General features: G+C 36.3%; 1 protein-coding gene across 1 annotated transcript in view; it reads left to right on the top strand.

Annotated features, from left to right (window-relative positions):
- The window catches only part of LOC127685703 (vomeronasal type-2 receptor 116-like), a 28487-nt gene extending 9216 nt beyond the window's left edge, over positions 1–19271 (top strand). The window contains exon 6 of the mRNA XM_052183195.1: positions 18352–19271. Within this exon, the coding sequence (XP_052039155.1) occupies positions 18352–19271 (920 nt within the window). The remainder of the gene's footprint in view (positions 1–18351) is intronic.
- Positions 19272–19440: the final 169 nt, after the last annotated feature.

Raw genomic sequence — 19440 nt, 5'->3', positions numbered from 1 at the left:
CCAGTTATCTAGTTACTTGAGGTCATTGTATTTTTGAAATATTAGACTCATTTGTGTGTAAAGGGGGATAAACAGTGTGCCAATCCTTAGACTATGGTATTCTCTAATATTTTGGTGTCCTTTGCTTTAAAGACGACATTGATGATCAGTTCTATAATGACTCACTATGAATTGATGGTGTTAGTGCCTGGCCTGTTAGTATTATGGTCAGAAAGTCCTGTCTTGTGTCAATATAGTCTTGTGACAATTCTCTTACTCTTGGGTACAATGTGCCTCGTTGTATGTTAAGTTCTTTGATCCAATTAGACAGGAGAATTGAGTATGGATAAGTTTGGATATATATATATATATATATATTCTACATTCAGACATCCTGTTTTACCCACACCATTTTTAAAAGAAGGCTTTTTTTCTACCAGTATGTACTTCTGGATTATTTATGCAATATCAAGTGTTCATAGGTATGTGAATTTACTTCTCATCCTAAATACAATTTTTGATCAATGAGCAAGTTTTATGCCAAAATCTTGCAACATTTAGCACTATAATTCTATAGCACAAACCAAAATGTTCATTTGCCCAGAAGTTCTATTATTGTTCAGGAAATCTCGGGTATTACATGATGTTAGAAAGTGTTTCTTCAAGGTCTATAAAAATTTAGGATCACATTTTGATGGGATTGTTTGAATCCATATGTTGAAGTTGGAAGGATGATTATATTCAAGCAATATAAGACAATTGGAGTTCTTTCTACCTTCTGATAGCTCTTAAATAAATTCCTTCAAAGTTTTGAAGTTTATGGTTTTCTTTTAAGACTTTAGTGACTTTATTCAGTTTCATTAATATGTATTATATTATTTTAATGTAATATGAAGTGTTATTTTTTTCTGTAATTTCTTCTTCAGTCAGTTTGTTTTGTGAATAGGGAAGCTACTAATTGTGTGTGTATGTGTGTGTGTGTGTGTGAGTGTGTGTGTGTGTGTGAGTGTGTGTATGTGTGTGTGTGTGTGTGAGAGAGAGAGAGAATGTGTGTGTGTGTGTGTGTGTGTGTGTGTGTTATTGTTGTATCCAACCATTTTGGTGACAATTTATATCATCTGCAAGAGTTCTCTACTGGAATATTTAGGGTTACATTTGTTAAAATCATATAATATGTATATGATACTTTGACTTTATTTTCTATATGTTGCATTTTTCTATTGCTCTAGCTAAACCACCAAGTAAGTACTTTAAGAAATAGATAGGAAAATAATGGATGTGACTGCTTTTATTTAATCGAATAATTTATTAATTTGTATACTTATTTGATCCTGATGTGGCACCCTCCCTGGTCCCCATGTCAATGAATCCCTAAGCCTACTCCCACACCCTTCATCTTTGAGAAATGGCATCCCTTCAACCTGACACAAAATGTTTCTGCAGGGATAGGCTCATTCTCACCCACTGATACCACACAAGGCATATATGGATTTAGCATGTCTACTAGATATTTGAAGTGGGTCTTGGCCCACCTCATATATGCTCTTTAGTTGATGTCATGGCTCAGTTTCTAAATTCTTGCAGGGGGAGCAATGGAGAGTGTTCTCCTGTGACAACATCATTACTAGAATGTGGTATAACATAAATTTTTTATCATAGTAATGTATATATATATATATATATATATATATATATATATATATATATATATACACACACACATACATACATATATTTAAGATGCAATTTCTTGGTCATTTTCATTTGCATTTCCCTGCTAAGTATGTTAAGCTTTTTTTTTTAATATAAACTCATTTATTCATGAAATTAATTGTTTCTCCACTATTCGAGATTTCCTCTGTTTAAAATTATCTGTTTAGGCCCAGCGGGGAAGTCTGGAGCCTCCATCTCCTTTCTGTCAAGAAGGATGGGACAGGCGACCCCAGGTACTGAAATATCCCGAGTCTAAGACCTCTGGAGACATAGACCGCCGAGCTTCGGGCTGCTGCCTGCACCTACTACTTGGGCATAGCGGCAGTTCTTCTGTGTGCCAGCCAGGCATGGGTACTGTGCCTGGCGGAGATGTTGGAATCTGCCATCTTTGCCCCTGGTCAGATAGGACAGGCGACTCCAGATACTGAGATATCCAGAATCTAAGACCTCATGGGATGCAGACCACTGAGCTGCTGGCTGCCACCAAACCCAGGACCTGGACAGAGCAGCAGATCATCTGTGTGCCAGCCAGGCATGGGTCCTGTGCCCTGCAGGATCTCCACTGCCATCTTTGCTCCCTGACAGAGCAGACAGGCAGAACCAGGTTCCATCCACAGAGACAACCCACGTATACAGACACACCAGGGCTCCAACAGCACCCAAGAGAAGGACAGCACATCAGCAATCTATGCCAGGGGAAATCCAGTCATCCAGTGGTGCAGAAATAGCCTTACGGACTCACAGTGGTTCAAGCACCAGCTAGTGACAACAGGACAAATTATCACCAGAGATAACCAGATGGCAAAAGGCAAGTGTAGGAACCTTACCAACAGAAATCAAGACAATATGGCAGGACCTGAACCCAGTTCTCCAACAATAGCAAGTCCAGGATACCCCCAACACACCAGAAAAACAAGATTTGGATTTAAAATCACTTGTCATGATGCTGGTAGAGGAACACAAGAAGGACATAAATAAATCTCTTAAAGAAGTACTGGACAAAATGGATCAAAAGTTAGAAGCCCTTACAAGGGAAACACAAAAATAATTTAAAGAAATTCAGGAGAATACTGAGTCAAAAGATAGAAGCCAATAAGGAGGAAATGCAAAAATCACTTAAAGAAATACAGGAGAACTTAAGTCAAGAGGCAGAGGTCATGAAAGAGGAAACATAAAAATCTCTTAGAAAATTATAGGAAAAAACAAACAAGCAAGTGAAGGAACTAAGAAAAACCATGCACGATCTAAAAACAGAAGTAGAAACAACTAAGAAATCATCACAAAGGGAGACAACTTTGAGATAGAAAACCTTGGTAAGAAATCAGGGGACATAGATACAAATATCAACAACAGAATACAAGAAATAGAAGAAAGAATCTCAGATGCCGAAGACACCATAGAAACCGTAGACTCAACAGTCAAAGATAATGCAAAATGCAAAAAGCTTGTAACACCAAACATCCAGAAAATTCAGGACACGATGAGAAGGCCAAACCTAAGGATTATAAGCATAGATGAGAGTGAAGATTTACAACTTAAAGGGCCAGCAAATATCTTCAAAATAATTATGGAAGAAAACTTCCCTAACCTAAAGAGAGAGATGCCCATAAATATACAAGAAGCCTACAGAACTCCAAACAGACTGGACCAGAACAGAAATACCTCCCGTCACATAATACTCAAAACCCCAAATTTACTAAACAAAGAAAGAATATTAAAGGCAGTAAGAGAAAGAGGCCAAGTAACATATAAAGGAAGACCTATCAGAATCACACCAGACTTCTCACCAGAGACTATGAAAGCTAGAAGATCCTGGGCAGATCTCATGCAGACTCTAAGAGAACACAAATGCCAGCCAAAACTACTATACCCAGCAAAACTCTCAATCACCATAGATGGAGAAACCAAGATATTCCATGACAAAACCAAGTTTACCCAATAACTTTCCACAAACCCAGTCCTACAGAGCATAATAGGAGGAAAACACCAATACAAGGAGAGAAACTTCACCCTGGAAAAAGCAAGATAGTAGCCTTCTTTCATCAAAACCAAAGAAAATAACCAATCAAATATAAAAAAATAACATCAAAATAGACATGAAGTAATAATCACTATTCATTAATATCTAACATCAATGGACTCAACTCCCCAATAAAAGGTCATAGACTAACAGACTGGATACTTAAACAGGATCCTACTTTTTGCTGAATACAGGAAATACACCTCAGTGTCAAAGACAAAAACTACCTTAGAGTAAAAGGATGGAAGACAATTTTACAAGCAAATCATCTCAGAAAACAAGCCCAAGTAGCTACTCTAATATCAAATAAAATTGACTTTCAACATAAAATCATCAAAAGTGACACAGAGGGACACTTCTTGCTGGTCAAAGGAAAAATTCACCAAGAAAAATTCTCAGTCCTGAACATCCATGCTCCAAATGTAAGGGCACTCTCATTCATAAGAGAAACTTTACTAAAGCTCAAAGCACACATTGCACCTAACACAATATTTATGGGTTACTTCAACACTGCACTTTGCTCAATGAACTGATCAGGAAAAAGAAACTAAACAGACACACAGTGAAACTAATTGAAGCTTTGGACCAATTAGATTAAACAGATATATCTGGAACATTTCATCCTATAGGAAAAGAATATACCTTATGCTCAGCACCTCATGGTACCTTCTCTAAAATCGATCATATAATTGGTCACAAGACAGACTGCAACAAATATAAGAAGATTGAACTTATCACATGCCTCCTGTCAGTTCATTATGGAGTAAAAGTGGTCTTCAATAGCAACAAAAACAACAGAAGGTCCACATACATATGGAAACAGAACAACACTCTACTCAATGATATCTTGCTCAAGGAGAAATAAAGAATGAAATCAAAGACTTTTTAGAATTTAATGAAAATGAAGAAACAACATACCCAAATCAATGGGACACAATGAAAATAGTGCTAAGAGGAAAACTCATAGCCCTGAGTGCCTCCAAAAAGAAAATGAAGAGAGCATACACTAGCAGCTTAATGACACACATGAAAGCCCTGGAACAAAGACAAGCTAATTCACCCAGGAAGAGTATAAGACACAAAATCATCAAACTCAGGGCTGAAATCAGTCAAGTAGAAACAAATAAAACCATACAAAGAATCAACAAAACCAGGAGCTGGTTCTTTGAAAAAAATCAACAACATAGATCAACCCTTAGGCACACACCAAAGGGCACAGAGACTGTATCCAGACTAACAAAGATAGAAATGAAAAGGGTGATGTAACAACAGAAACTGAGGAAATTCAAAAAATCATCTGATCTTACTACAAAAGCCTATACTCAACACATCTGGAAAGTCTGGAGGAAATGGACAGTTTCCTAGACATATATTAAACACCAAAATTAAATCAGGATCAAATAGATCATCTAAACAGGCCCATAACACCTTAAGAAATAAAAGGGGTCATAGAAAGTCTCCCAACCAAAAAAGCGTGGGACTAGATGGCTTCAGTGCAGAATTTTATCACACTTTCAAAGAAGACCTAACACCAATAAATACTCTTCAAACTCTTCCATAACATAGAAACAAAGGGAACACTACCCAACTCATTCTACAAAACCACAAATACACTGCTAGCAAAACCACACAAAGATCCAACAAAGAAATAGAACTTCAGGCCAATTTCCCTTATGAATATCGATGCAAAAATACTAAATAAAGTTCTTGCCAAAGGAATCTAAGTACACATCAGAATGAATATCCACCATGATGAAATAGGCTTCATCCCAAGGATGCAGGGATGGTTCAATATAAGGAAATCCATCAATTCAATCCACTACATAAACAAAATCAAAGAAAAAAGCCACATGATCATTTCATTAGATGCTGAAAAAGCATTTGACAAAAATCAGCATCCTTTCATGATAAAAGTCTTGGGAAGAACAGGAATTCAAGGCCCATACCTAAACCTAGTTAAAGCAATATAGAGCAAACCAGTAGCCAACATCAAACTAAATGGAGATAAACTTGAAGAAGTCCCACTAAAATCAGGGACTAGACAAGGCTGCCCTCTCTATATCTTTTCATTATATACTTGAAGTTCTTGCTAGAGCAATTAGACAACATAAGGAGGTCAAAGGGATACAAATTGGAAAGGAAGAAGTCAAATTATCACTATGTGCAGATGGTATGGTAGTATACCTAAGTGACCCAAAAATCTCCACCTGAGAACTACTACAGCTGATAAACAACTTTCAGAAAAGTGGCTGGTTATAAAATCAACTCAAGCAAATCAGTTGCCTTCCAATACTCAAAGGATAAGAAGGCTGAGAAAGAAATTAGGGAAATGGCACCCTTCACAATAGCCACAAACAACATAAAGTATCTTGGTATGACTCTAACCAAATAAATAAAAGATCTGTATAAGAAGAACTTCAGGTCTCTAAATAAGGAAATCAAAGAAGATCTCAGAAAATAGAAAAAATCTTCCATGCTCTTGGATTGGCAGGATTAGTATAGCTAAAATGGCCATCTTGCCAAAAGCAATATACAGATTCAACGCAATCCCCATCAAAATCCCAACTCAGTTCTTCATAGAGTTAGAAAAAACAATTCTCAAATTCATCTGAAATAACAAAAAAACCAAGATAGCTAAAACTATTCTCATTAGTAAAATAAATTCTGGGGGAATCAGTATCCCAGACCTAAAGCAACACTACAGAGCAATACTGTTAAAAACTGCATGGTATTGGCACAGTGACAGGCAAGTGGACCAGTGGAATAGAATTGAAGACACAGAAATGAATCCACACACCTGTGATCACTTGATCTTCAATAAAGGAGGAGAAAACATTCAATAGAAAAAAAGATTGACTTTTCAACAAATGGTGCTGGTTCAACTGGAGGACAGCATGCAGATGAATGTGAATTGATCCACTCTTATCTCGTTGTACTAAGCTCAACTCCAAGTGGATCAAGGACCTCCACATAAAACCATACACACTGAAAATATTAAAAAAAAAAAAAAAACTAGGGAAAACCCTTGAGGACATGGGCACAGGGGAAAAGTTCCTGAACAGAACACCAATAGCTTATGCTCTAAGATCAAGAATTGACAAATGGGACCTCATAAAATTACAAAGTTTCTGTAAGGCAAAGGACACTGTCAAAAGGACAAAATGGCAATCAACAAATTGGGAAAAAAATCTTCACCAATTCTATATCCGATAGTGGGTTTATATATGAAATATACAAAAAGTCAAGAAGTTAGACCCCAGGGAACCAAAAAAAAAAAAAAAAAAAAAAAAAAAAAAAAAAAAAAACTATTAAAACTGGGGTACAGATCTAAACAAAGAATTTTTTCCTGAAGAATTTCAGATGGCCAAGAAGCACCTTAAGAAATGTTCAACATCATTAGTCATTAGGGAAATGCAAATCAAAACAACCCTGAGATTTTACCTCACACCAGTCAGTATGGCTAAGGTTAAAAACTCAGGAGACAGTAGGTGTTGGCAAGGATCTGGAGAAAGAGGAACACTCCTCCACTGCTGGTGGGATTGCAAAATGGTACAGCCAATATGAAAATCAGTCTGGCTTTCCTCAGAAAACTGGAATTGACACTTCCGGAGAAATCTGCTATAACTCTCCTGGGCATATGCCCAGAGGATTCCCCAGCATGCAATAAGGACACATGCTCCACGATGTTCATAGCATTCTTATTTATAATATTCAGTAGCTGGAAAGAACCCAGATGTCCCTAAGTGGAGGAATGGATACAGAAAATGTGGTATATTTACACAATGGAATTCTACTCAGCATTTACACAATTGAAAAGTTCTCAATTGAATACTTAAAAAACAATGAATTCATGGAATTTTTAGGCAAATGGTTGGAACTGGAAAATATCCTAAGTGAGGTAACCCAATCACAAGAGAATACACATGGAATGCAATCTCCGATAAGTGGATATTAATTAGCCCAGAAGCTCTGAATACACAAGACACTATTAACATATCAAATGACTCCCATGATGAAGTAAGGAGAGGACCCTGAACCTGGAAAGGCTTGATGCAGCATTTTAGGGGAGTACCAGGACAGAGAAAAAGGAGAGAGGTGATTGGAGAATGGGTGGAGAGAGAGGGCTTATGGGACATATGGGGAGGGGGAAACCGAGAAAGGGGAAAGCATTTGGAATGTAAACAAAGAATTTAGAAAATAAATTTTAAAAATGTGGTTAAAATAAAGAATTATCTGTTTAGCTCTGTACCCCATATTCTAATTGGGTTATTTGTTTGCTGATGTCTAACTTCCTGAGTTCTTTGTATATTGTTGATACCATCTCTATGTCATATGTAGGATTGGGGAAGACAGTCTTACAATCTATAGCCTGTCCTATTGACTTGTTCCTCTGCCTTACAGAAGCCTTTGATCTTTGAACCTGGGCCATTGATGTTTTGTTCAGAAAAAAAAAAAATGTTTTCTGTTTCAACAAGATTAAGGCTATTTCCGACCTTCTCTTGCATCAGATTTAGTATATACAGTTTTGTTTTGAGGTCCTTGATCCATTTTCACTTGTGTTTTGTTCAGGGTGACAAACATCCAGTTTGAGCAATACCTTTTTTAAAAGACACTTTCATGTTTGCATTGTAAAGTTATGTATTCTTTCTCAAAAATCAATTGTCCATAAGGTTTTGGTTTTCTATGTTGGTCTTCATTTCAAACCTATGATTAATCTGTCTTCTTCTATACAAATATCATGAATTTTTAAATTATTATTACCATGTAAATAGCTTTAGGGATACACATTCTTCCAGTTCTTTCTTGTTTAGAGTTTTTGAAACTATCAAGATTTGTTATTTTTTCTTCATCTCCTCCCTTTTTTTCTTTTTTCTTTTTTTCTTTTCTGTGTGAAGTTAATAATTGGTTTTCAAGATCTTGATAAAGTATTGGGTTAATATTTAATGGGAATTGCATAATTTCATTGAATTTATAGATTGTTGCTGTCAATATGGCCGATTTTACTCTTAGTCATACTAATACATGAGCATCAGAGATGTTCTCATCTTCTGATATTTTCCTTAATGTTTTTTCTTCAGAGAATTTATGTTCTTGTTAGGTAATTCTTTCTCTTGCTTGGTTACTGTTTTATTTTATATTTTTGTGTGTATCATAAATGATATTGTTGCCATAATGCCAATCTCAGCACCTATGTTTTTGTTTTTGTTTTGTTTTAATTTGACTATTTTTGAGGTAATTTTCTATCAATGCATTTTGCTGAATATGGTTTTTTGCACGTCTCTGTTGGATTTTTTTTGAGTCACTTATGTATACTATCATCATTAGAGAATAGATATACTTTGACTTATTCCCTTCTAATTTGTATCACCTTCCTCTCCTTTCATCATATTGCTCTAGCTAGAAATTCTAGCTAATTCAAATACTAAGTTGAAGTGACACAGAAAGATTCAGAACCATTGCTTTGCCATAGATTTTAGTGAAATTGCTTTATTTGCATTCTCAAAAACCAAAACTCTCAACAGCTTGTGATTTTGAGAGTTTTCTTGTTTTTTTAATTTATTGATATATTTGTTTACATTTCAAATGATTTCCCCTTCTCTGGACCCCCACTCCCCGAAAGTCCAATCAGTCCCCTTCCCTCCGCCTGTTTTCCCACCCAAACCTTCCCACTTCCCTGTTCTGATTTTGCTCTATACTGCTTCACTGAGTCTCTCCAGAACAAGGGGCCACTCCTCCGTTCTTCATGTACCTCATTTGATGTGTGGATTATGTTTTGGGTATTCCACTTTTCTAGCTTTATATCCACTTATTAGTGAGTGCATACCATGATTCATCTTTTGAGTCTGGGTTACCTCACTTAGTATGATGTTCTCCAGCTCCATCCATTTGCCTAAGAATTTCATGAATTCATTGTTTCTAATGGCTAAATAGTACTCCATTGTGTATATATACCACATTTTTTGCATCCACTCTTCTGTTGAGGGATACCTGGGTTCTTTCCAACTTCCGGCAATTATAAATAGGGCTGCTATGAACATAGTGGAACATGCATCCTTATTACATGCTGGGGAATCTTTTGGGTATATGCCCAGGAGTGGTATAGCAGGATCTTCTGGAAGTGAGGTGCCCAGTTTTCTAAGGAACCGCCAGACTGATTTCCAGAGTGGTTGTATCAATTTACAACCCCACCACCAGTGGAGGAGTGTTCCTCTTTCTCCACATCCTCTCCAACACCTGCTGTCTCCTGAATTTTTAATCATAGTCATTCTGACTGTTGTAAGGTGAAATCTCAGGGTTGTTTTGATTTGCATTTCCCTAATGACTAATGAAGTTGAGCATTTTTTAAGATGTTTCTCTGCCATCCGAAGTTCTTCAGGTGAGAATTCTTTGTTTAACTCTGTACCCCATTTTTTAATAGGGTTGTTTGGTTTTCTGGAGTCTAACTTCTTGAGTTCTTTATATATATTGGATATTAGCCCTCTATCTGATGTAGGATTGGTGAAGATCTTTTCCCAATTTGTTGGTTGCCGATTTGTCCTCTTGATGGTGTCCTTTGCCTTATAGAAACTTTGTAATTTTATAAGGTGCTATTTGTCAATTCTTGCTCTTAGATCACATGCTATTGGTGTTCTGTTCAGAAACTTTCTCCCTGTACCGATGTCCTCAAGGGTCTTCCCCAGTTTCTTTTCTATTAGCTTCAGAGTGTCTGGCTTTATGTGGAGGTCCTTGATCCATTTGGATTTGAGCTTAATACAAGGAGACAAGGATGGATCAATTCGCATTCTTCTGCATGCTGCCCTCCAGTTGAACCAGCACCATTTGTTGAAAAGGCTATCTTTTTTCCCTTGGATGTTTTCAGCCCCTTTGTCGAGGATCAAGTGGCCATAGGTGTGTGGGTTCATTTCTGGATCTTCAATCCTGTTCCATTGATCTGCCTGCCTGTCACTGTACCATTACCATGCAGTTTTTAACACTATTGCTCTGTAGTATTGCTTGAGGTCAGGGATACTGATTCCCCCAGAATTTCTTTTGTTTCCGAGAATAATGTTAGCTATCCTGGATTTTTTGTTATTCCAGATGAATTGAAAGAGTTTTCTTTTTTTAATTCGATATATTTTTTATTTACATTTCAAATGATTTCCCCTTTTCAGTCCCCCCACTCCCCAAAAGTCACATAAGCCCCCTTTCCTCCCCCTGTTCTCCCATCTACCCCTTCCCACTTCCCTCTTCTGGTTTTTGCCCTATACTGCTACACTGAGTCTTTCCAGAATTTTCACATCAGTGATTTTAAAGAAAATTGGCCTGAAATTCTCTTTATGTGTTCAGTTTTTATGTAGATTATTTTTCCAGGTTACTATGACCTCATAAAAGTAATTTGGCAGTTTCAATTTTATGGAATACACTGAGGAATATTGCTATTTCCTTGAGTATTGTTATTTAAGTAAATGTCTTATATAATTCTCTAGTAAAACCATCGGGACACAGGCTTTGTTGAGAAAGATTAAGTGACTCCTTATACTACTTTAGGGGTTATAAGACTATTTAAATAGTATACTGATTTCAATAAACTTTAGTAGGTGATATCTATATAGAAAATCATCAATTTCATATAGATTTTCCAGTTCTCTGTAGTACAGGCTTTTGGAGTATGACTTAATTATTTTTGAAATCCCTCATTTTCTATTGAGCAGCCCAGATGAAACATATTAAGTAGTAGGTAATAATTCTGGATTTTAGACAGGAAATTAGATAGTAACACCACAGTGGGTAGATAGCTGCCCAGGCCATGTGATGATTAAGGCAAATTAAAATTATAAAGGCTGTGTGGTTTTTTTTTCCCCTGGAAGTCAACAGTAAAAGATGGAGTAGAAATATCCAGCTGGTATTTAAATATGTTTTACAATAGAAGCAGCCCTTGACATTCTGTGGCAAGACTGGGGGAGGCCTTGAGAATTGTGATGGAGGTATTAGAAAGAGTAGGGACAGTCTACAGAGAATCTACCTGTTCTTCTGGAAGGTGTGGCCTATGGAAGAGCAGGGTTTGTCAATCTTATAGATTGAAAATACAGTGTCCTTTGCCTTACAGAAGCTTTGCAACTTTATGAGGTCCCATTTGTCTATTCTTAATCTTAGAGCAGAAGCTATTGATGTTCTGTTTAGGAAATTTTCTCCTGTGCCGATGTGCTCAAGGCTCTTCCCCAGTGTCTTTTCTATTAGTTTCAGTGTATCTGGTTTTATACGGAGACCCTTGATCCACTTGGACTTGAGCTTTGTACAAGGGGATAACAATGCATCAAACCAAAGAGTAGCTCCAGCCACATGAATAGCAGAGGATGGCTTGGTCAGACATCAATGAGTGGAGAGGGCCCTTGTATCCATGAAGACTCACTGCCCGACTGTAATGGAATGCCAGGCCAGGGAATATGGAGTTTGTGGATAAGTGAACAGGGATGGTGCATGACTTATAGGTGTTTACATTTGGAATGTAAATAAGAAAATATCTAATAAAAAAGATAAATACTGGAAGTGAGGTGCCCAGTTTTCTGAGGAACCGCCAGACTGATTTCCAGAGTGGTTGTACCAATTTGCAACCCCACCAGCAGTGGAGGAGTGTTCCTCTTTCTCCACACCCTCTCCAACACCTGCTGTCTCCTGAATTTTTAATCTTAGCCATTCTGACTGGTGTAAGATGAAATCTTAGGGTTGTTTTGATTTGCATTTCCCTAATGACTAATGAGGTTGAGCATTTTTTAAGATGCTTCTCTGCCATCCGAAGTTCTTCAGGTGAGAATTCTTTGTTTAACTCTGTACCCCATTTTTAATAGGGTTGTTTGGTTTTCTGGAGTCTAACTTCTTGAGTTCTTTATATATATTGGATATTAGCCCTCTATCTGATGTAGGATTGGTGAAGATCTTTTCCCAATTTGTTGGTTGCCGATTTGTCCTCTTGATGGTGTCCTTTGCCTTACAGAAACTTTGTAATATACCACTCCTGGGCATATACCCAGAAGACTCCCCACCATGTAATAAGGATACATGTTCTACTATGTTCGTAGCAGCCCTATTTGTAATTGCCAGATGCTGGAAAGAACCCAGGTATCCCTCAACAGAAGAGTGGATGCAAAAAATGCGGTATATCTACACAATGGAATACTATTCAGCCATTAGAAACAATGAATTCATGAAATTCTTAGGCAAATGGATGGAGCTAGAGAATATCATACTAAGTGAGGTAACCCAGACTCAAAAGGTGAATCATGGTATGCACTCACTAATAAGTGGATATTAACCTAGAAAACTGGAATACCCAAAACATAATCCACACATCAAATGAGGTACAAGAAGAAAGGAGGAGTGGCCCCTGGTTCTGGAAAGACTCAGTGAAACAGTATTCAGCAAAACCAGAACGGGGAAGTGGGAAGGGGTGGGTGGGAGGACAGGGGAAGAGAAGGGGGCTTGCGGGACTTTCGGGGAGTGGGGGGGGGGGGCTAGAAAAGGGGAAATCATTTGAAATGTAAATAAATTATATCGAATAAAAAAAAAGATAAATACTTTTTAAAATCTCTAAATTGATGCCCTGGTTTAAAAAAAGATTAAACATGCAACAATTTTATATTACTTGAATATGTTGTTATTACCCCTGCTGCAAATCCTCCTCCCATTCTATTTTATAATGGTACACTCCAAACCGTGGCCTCAGAACAGCCACTGTATTCTGGTGTTTGTTGGCTTAATATCTAGCAGCTCCCTAGAATCTGAATTAGCTTAGCCTGCTGGTCTTCCTATGGGGTCAATCTCTGATTCAACTTCTTCTTTCTTCTAATTCAAACATAGGAGTCCCCAAATTCAGTCAAATATTTGGGTGTAAGTGTCTGCCTTACTCAGTCAGTTGCTAATAGATCCCTCAGAAGACATCCATGCCAGGCTCCAATCAATATACTAATTATAGAATTGATAATAGTGCCACGCTATGGTGCTCCATAACACTGACACTAGGATTCAGGTAGAATTATTTCCAATTTTATGAGGAACCAACAGGTTGATTGTAGGGTTCTACCAGTTTACAATCCCACCAGCAATGGAAGAATGTTCCTCTTTCTCCACATTCTTGACAGCATGCTCTGCCATTTGGGCTGTTGATTTTAGCCATTCTGATTGGTATGAGGTAGAATATCAGGATCATTTTGATTTCCATTTCCCTGATGAGTAAGTATTTTGAACTTTTCTTTAACTACTTCTAGGAAATTCAAGATTTTTCTTTTGTGAAATCTTTGTTCACCTCTGTACCCCATTTTCTAATTGGGTTATTTAGTTCTTTGTAGGTTAGCTTCTTATGTTCTTTATACATGTTGGATATTAGCTCTATGTAAGAAATAGGATTAGTGATTTTTCTTCCAATCAGTATGTTGTAAATTTTTCATATTGACGGTGTCTTTTCATTTACACAAGCTCTTAGTTTCAAGATGTGCCATTTATCAACTCTTGATCTTAGAGCCTGAGCCATTGGTGTTCTGTTCAGGAAACTTCTCCCTGTGCAAATGAGTTCAAGATTATTTCCAACTTTCTTTTCTATTAGATTAAATGTATCTGCTATTACTTGAGGTATTTGACTCACTTTGACTTGACCTTTGAGTAAGGTGAAAAATATGGATCTATTTCCATTTTCCTATATAGAGAAAAACAATTAGATCAGCACCATTTATTGAAGGTGCTTCTTGTTTTGTATTTTCCACTGTATTTTTTTGTTTGTTTGTTTCTTTGTTGAAGATCATGAATCTAGAAGTTTTGGGGTTTGTTTCTGGATCTTTGATTTTATTCCATTGATTAACCAGCCTCTCTGTGTACCAATTCCACCCAGTTTTTATCACTACTTCTTAGTAGTGCAGCCTGAGTTCAGGAAAGGTGATTTCCACTGTATGTTCCTTTATTAAGAATTATTTTGGCTGTCCTGTTTTCTTTTTATTTCCATATGAAGCTAAAAATTTCTCTTTTCACGTCTGTGAAGAATTGTTTGGAATTTTGATTGTGATTGTCTTAAATCCATAGATAGCATTTGGTAAGGTAGCCATTTTACAATGTTAATACTACTAATGGGTGAGCATATGTGATCTTTCGATCTTCAGATTTCTTCCTCAATTTTTTTTCAGAGATCTGAATTTCTAGTTGTAGAGATAGCTCACTTTGTGCAAAGATTTATACCAAGATGTTTTAGACTATTTTTGGCCATTGAGAAGGGTGCTGTATCGCTAACTTTACTCTCAGACTGTTTCTCTTTTGTATAAAGAAGACTATTGATTTTGTTGAGTTTTTTTTTTTATTCTGTCAATGTGTAGTATACAAACTACTTGATTGTTTTTAAGGGTGTAAAAATATTGGAGTATTTGAGTATATCTACTCACCAATTTATATAATACTGTCTGGCAAATTCAAGAAGAAAATACAAACTGAAACCAAATGTACATCTTTTAATGCAGGAACTCTGTACTTGCAAAAGAGCATCAATTTTCACTTTAATGTATTAGCTTAATTTTATTGAAAAAACAGAATACATTATTGTGGTGCAATAGGAATCTCAAAAACCTCCATCTCTACATTCTGTGAAGATTATTTTTGAGGCATTTATCATCCTTCAGGTTGAATTTGTTCAGCTGTAAGAGATTTTCTGGTTGAATTTTTGCAGTTAATTAAATATACTAGTATATCTTCCAAAAATAGTGATATTTTGTGTACTTCCTTTCCTATTTATATCACTAAATCTCCTTTAGTGGGCTCATTGCCATAGCCAGAAGGTTAAATACTATATTTAAGAGATATGAGAATAGTATACAAATTCTTTGAGTATTTTTAAGTGGGTTAAAAAATTGGAGTATGTGAATATGCCTACCCACCAATTTAGATAACATTGTCCGGCAAATTCAAGAAGGCAATACAAACTGAAATTAAATGTACGTCTTCCAATGCAGAGACTCTATACATGGAAAATAATATCACTTTTCACTTTCATCTATTAGCTTCATTTGATTGAAAAAACTGAATATACTATTGTGTAATTCACAAGTGTAAGTGTGAAATGAATCTCAAAAACTTCCAACTCTATATTCGGTCAAGATTACTTTTGAGGCATTTACTATTATTTAGACTATGGTGTTTCCTTTCCTTTTTTGGCATAACAAATCATTTATTTCTAAAGAAAACTACTTAAATCATATGTGGACATTTTAATTGCAGAACAACCACTATTAAAACCCACAAAATATGCTCTTTCTCATAAACCTCTTAAAGCTTGTACAATTCAATGCATCCATTACAAGTTCTTGACATCGCAATTCTTTAAACAAAAATATAGCAATTTCTAAATATCATATTTGCTATAAACGCACAAAGGTCATGAAGACAATGACACAGAGTCTCAATGATGAAGTGGACCTAGAGTATTTATATGTCACTAGTCATTTAAAATATACAGTCTCCTATACTATGGCAGCTTTATTTATTTATTTATTATTTACTTTTTTCCATTTTATATTGGATATATTCTTTTTTCATAATTTCCTTTTTATTAGTAATTTTCTTTATTTACATTTCAAATGTTATCTCTTTCCTTGGTTCACCCTATCCAATACCCCTTCCCATGCTCACCAATCCACCTACTCCCACTTAGCTGTCCTGGTATTCCCCTATACTGGGGCATCCAAGCCTTCTCAGGGACAAGGGCCTCTCCACCCTTTGATGTCTAACAGGGCCATCCTCTGCTACATATAAAGCTGGAGCCATGGGTTCCTTTATGTTTATTCTTTAGTTGGCAGTTTATACCCTGGGAGTGTGGAGTTACTGTTTGGTTCACAATGTTTTTCCTCCTATGGGGCTGCAAGCTCCTTCAGCACCTTTGGTCTTTTCTCTAGGTCTCCCATTGGGGACTTTTTGCTCTGTCCAATGGTTGGATGAGAACACCCACTGCTGTATTTGACAGAGCCTCTCAGGAGACAGCTATATCTGGCTCTTGTTAGAAAGTGCTTGTTGGCATTGATAAGAGTTTCAGGGTTTGGTGGAAATATATGAGGTGTATCACAAGGTGTGGAAATCTCTGGATGGCCTTTCCTTCACTTTCTGCTCCAAATTTTGTCTCTGTTATCTTCTCACATGGGTATTTTGTTTCCCCTTCTAAGAAGAACTAAAGTATCCATTTTGGTCTTCTTTTTTCTTGAACTTCGTTTGTTCTGTGAATTGAATTTTGGGTATTCCAAGCTTCTGGGCTAATATCCAATAAAAACTAGAGGAATGAGACTACAGCATAGAAAATCTTACATAAATAAGTAAAACTGGCAGATACTATGCCATACAACAATTCCACATTGAAAAATACCACTGAATATAATAATTTTAACATAGAAAACTTAGGTGATGGTTTTCCATGTTATCTCTTCCTTTGTTGATATTATCAGTGCTGTTGTATGATACTTTTATTTTGGATATTATAATATGATTACATTTTTTCTTTCCCTATCTTTCCTGCAAAAAATGACCACATAGCCAGACTTAAACTTTTTCATATTTACATCATTTTTTATTAAATGCTCTTATACACACACACACACAAACACAGACACACACACACACATACACACACACACACACACACACACACACAGAGAGAGAGAGAGAGAGAGAGAGAGAGAGAGAGAGAGAGAGAGATTGGTATATACATCACAGGGGAAAACAATTTGACAAACTCTACAAATTCCTTCCTTATCTGTAATTCTCCAGGATAGAATTTTGCATGATGTTCCTTCCATTCCTCATTCCTCAATGTATCATGTGTTTGCTTTTGTTTTCAGTCAGCTCAGGATTAAAAAGCCCATGATTGTGAGATATTATTGTGTGCTACTTGCAACATTCATAGAAAATACATATTTATATAAAACGGTCTAGTCCTCTCACTCTTAAACTCTTCAAAACATTTCTTTAACAATTTTCTAGCCTAAACTGAGAAATTAATTTTTTGTTATATACATTGGACATAAATACAAAACTCTAAAATTTTATTAATTATGATATGCTCTAATGATGTCTCCTTCAAAGGTAAGTTTAAATAATGAATGGTAAAGATTATAAATATTTGATTGAGGAAGAACAAGTGTGGAGAACAGAGCCAGGGATTATAATGGTTTAGTAAAATGTTGGTTCTAATGTTGGTCTCGTTAATGAGACATGAAGTAGAGTTTCTATATCCAAATATCTGCTTGATACCATATGGAGGACCACACTTTTCGATGACTCATCTCTTTCTAAGTTATTCTTTAATATAATATACATAATTATAAGTGAAATTGTGTGATTCAATCATTGATCATTCTAAGACATTATTTTAGAAACATAAGAATTATGCAACAGTGCAATATTCTTTCTGAAAAATATAATAAACATTTTGAGTATATTAGATAACTATAAACAAAAGCTTGCATAAAGTATAAAAGCTTTGGAAATTAGGATCACATCTTATAAAGCTGCCATAATTATGTTTGCATCTAGTACAAGATCCCAGTCTAATTTAATTATGATTTTCACAAGCAGAAATTTAATGCATCTTGTGATTATTCTAGAAAAAATGAAATCTAACAGTTCTTCCATTCATGTACTAGATATGGACCAATGTTTGAAATGTCCAGAGGATGAGTATGCCAACATAAATCAAACTAACTGCCTCAAAAAAGTTGTGATGTTTCTGGATTATGAAGAGCCCTTGGGAATGACTCTGGCTAGCTTGGCTGTGTTCTTCTCTACTCTTACAGTTATTTGTCTCTGTGTATTCTTGAAACACCGCAACACTCCAATAGTTAAGGCCAATAATGAAACTCTCACCTATGTCCTACTCATTTCTCTCATATGTTGTTTTATCTGTTCCTTGCTCTACATTGGTTATCCCAGTATGTTCCGCTGCATCCTACAGCAGACCACATTTGCCATTGTATTCACTGTGGCTGCCTCTAGTGTCTTAGCCAAAACAATTACTGTAGTACTAGCTTTTAGGATCACTGTTCCAGGAAGAAGACTGAGGTGGATGCTGCTTTCAGGGGCACCTAATTACATCATTCCCATATGCACCATGATCCAAATGATTTTCTGTGGATTTTGGCTGGGAACTTCTCCTCCATTTGTTGATGCTGATCTACACATAGTACATGGACACATCATCATTGTTTGCAACAAAGGTTCAATGATTACCTTTTATTGTGTCCTGGGATACAATGGCTTACTTGCTCTAGCAAGTTTCACTGTAGCTTTCCTGGCCAGGAATCTGCCTGACACATTCAATGAAGCCAAGTTTCTGACATTCAGCATGCTGGTGTTCTGCAGTGTCTGGATCACCTTCCTCCCTGTCTACCACAGCAGTAAGGGCAAGGCTATGGTTGCTGTCGAGGTCTTCTGTATCTTAACCTCCAGTACAGGGATGCTTCTTTTCATAATTTTGCCAAAGTGCTACATTATTTTGTTGAGACCACAAATAAATTCTTTTCAACAGTTTAGGAAAATATATGTGAAATCTATAACAATTAAATAACTTCTTATTTAGTATACCAAACATATCGACAATATCACCAGAATAATTACTAAGTAGTATAATATTACATGAGCTTCTACCATTAAAAATGTCGAAAGAAATCTGGACAATAAAGATATAACTTATGACCTTTACATCAGTCTATTTGAACAAAGAATGTAATAACACT

This window comes from Apodemus sylvaticus, chromosome 1 (genome assembly GCF_947179515.1).
Source record: "Apodemus sylvaticus chromosome 1, mApoSyl1.1, whole genome shotgun sequence".
Lineage (NCBI taxonomy): Eukaryota > Metazoa > Chordata > Mammalia > Rodentia > Muridae > Apodemus > Apodemus sylvaticus.
The sequence above is the reverse complement of the archived record's forward strand: the minus strand, read 5'-3'. Positions and strand labels throughout refer to the sequence as shown.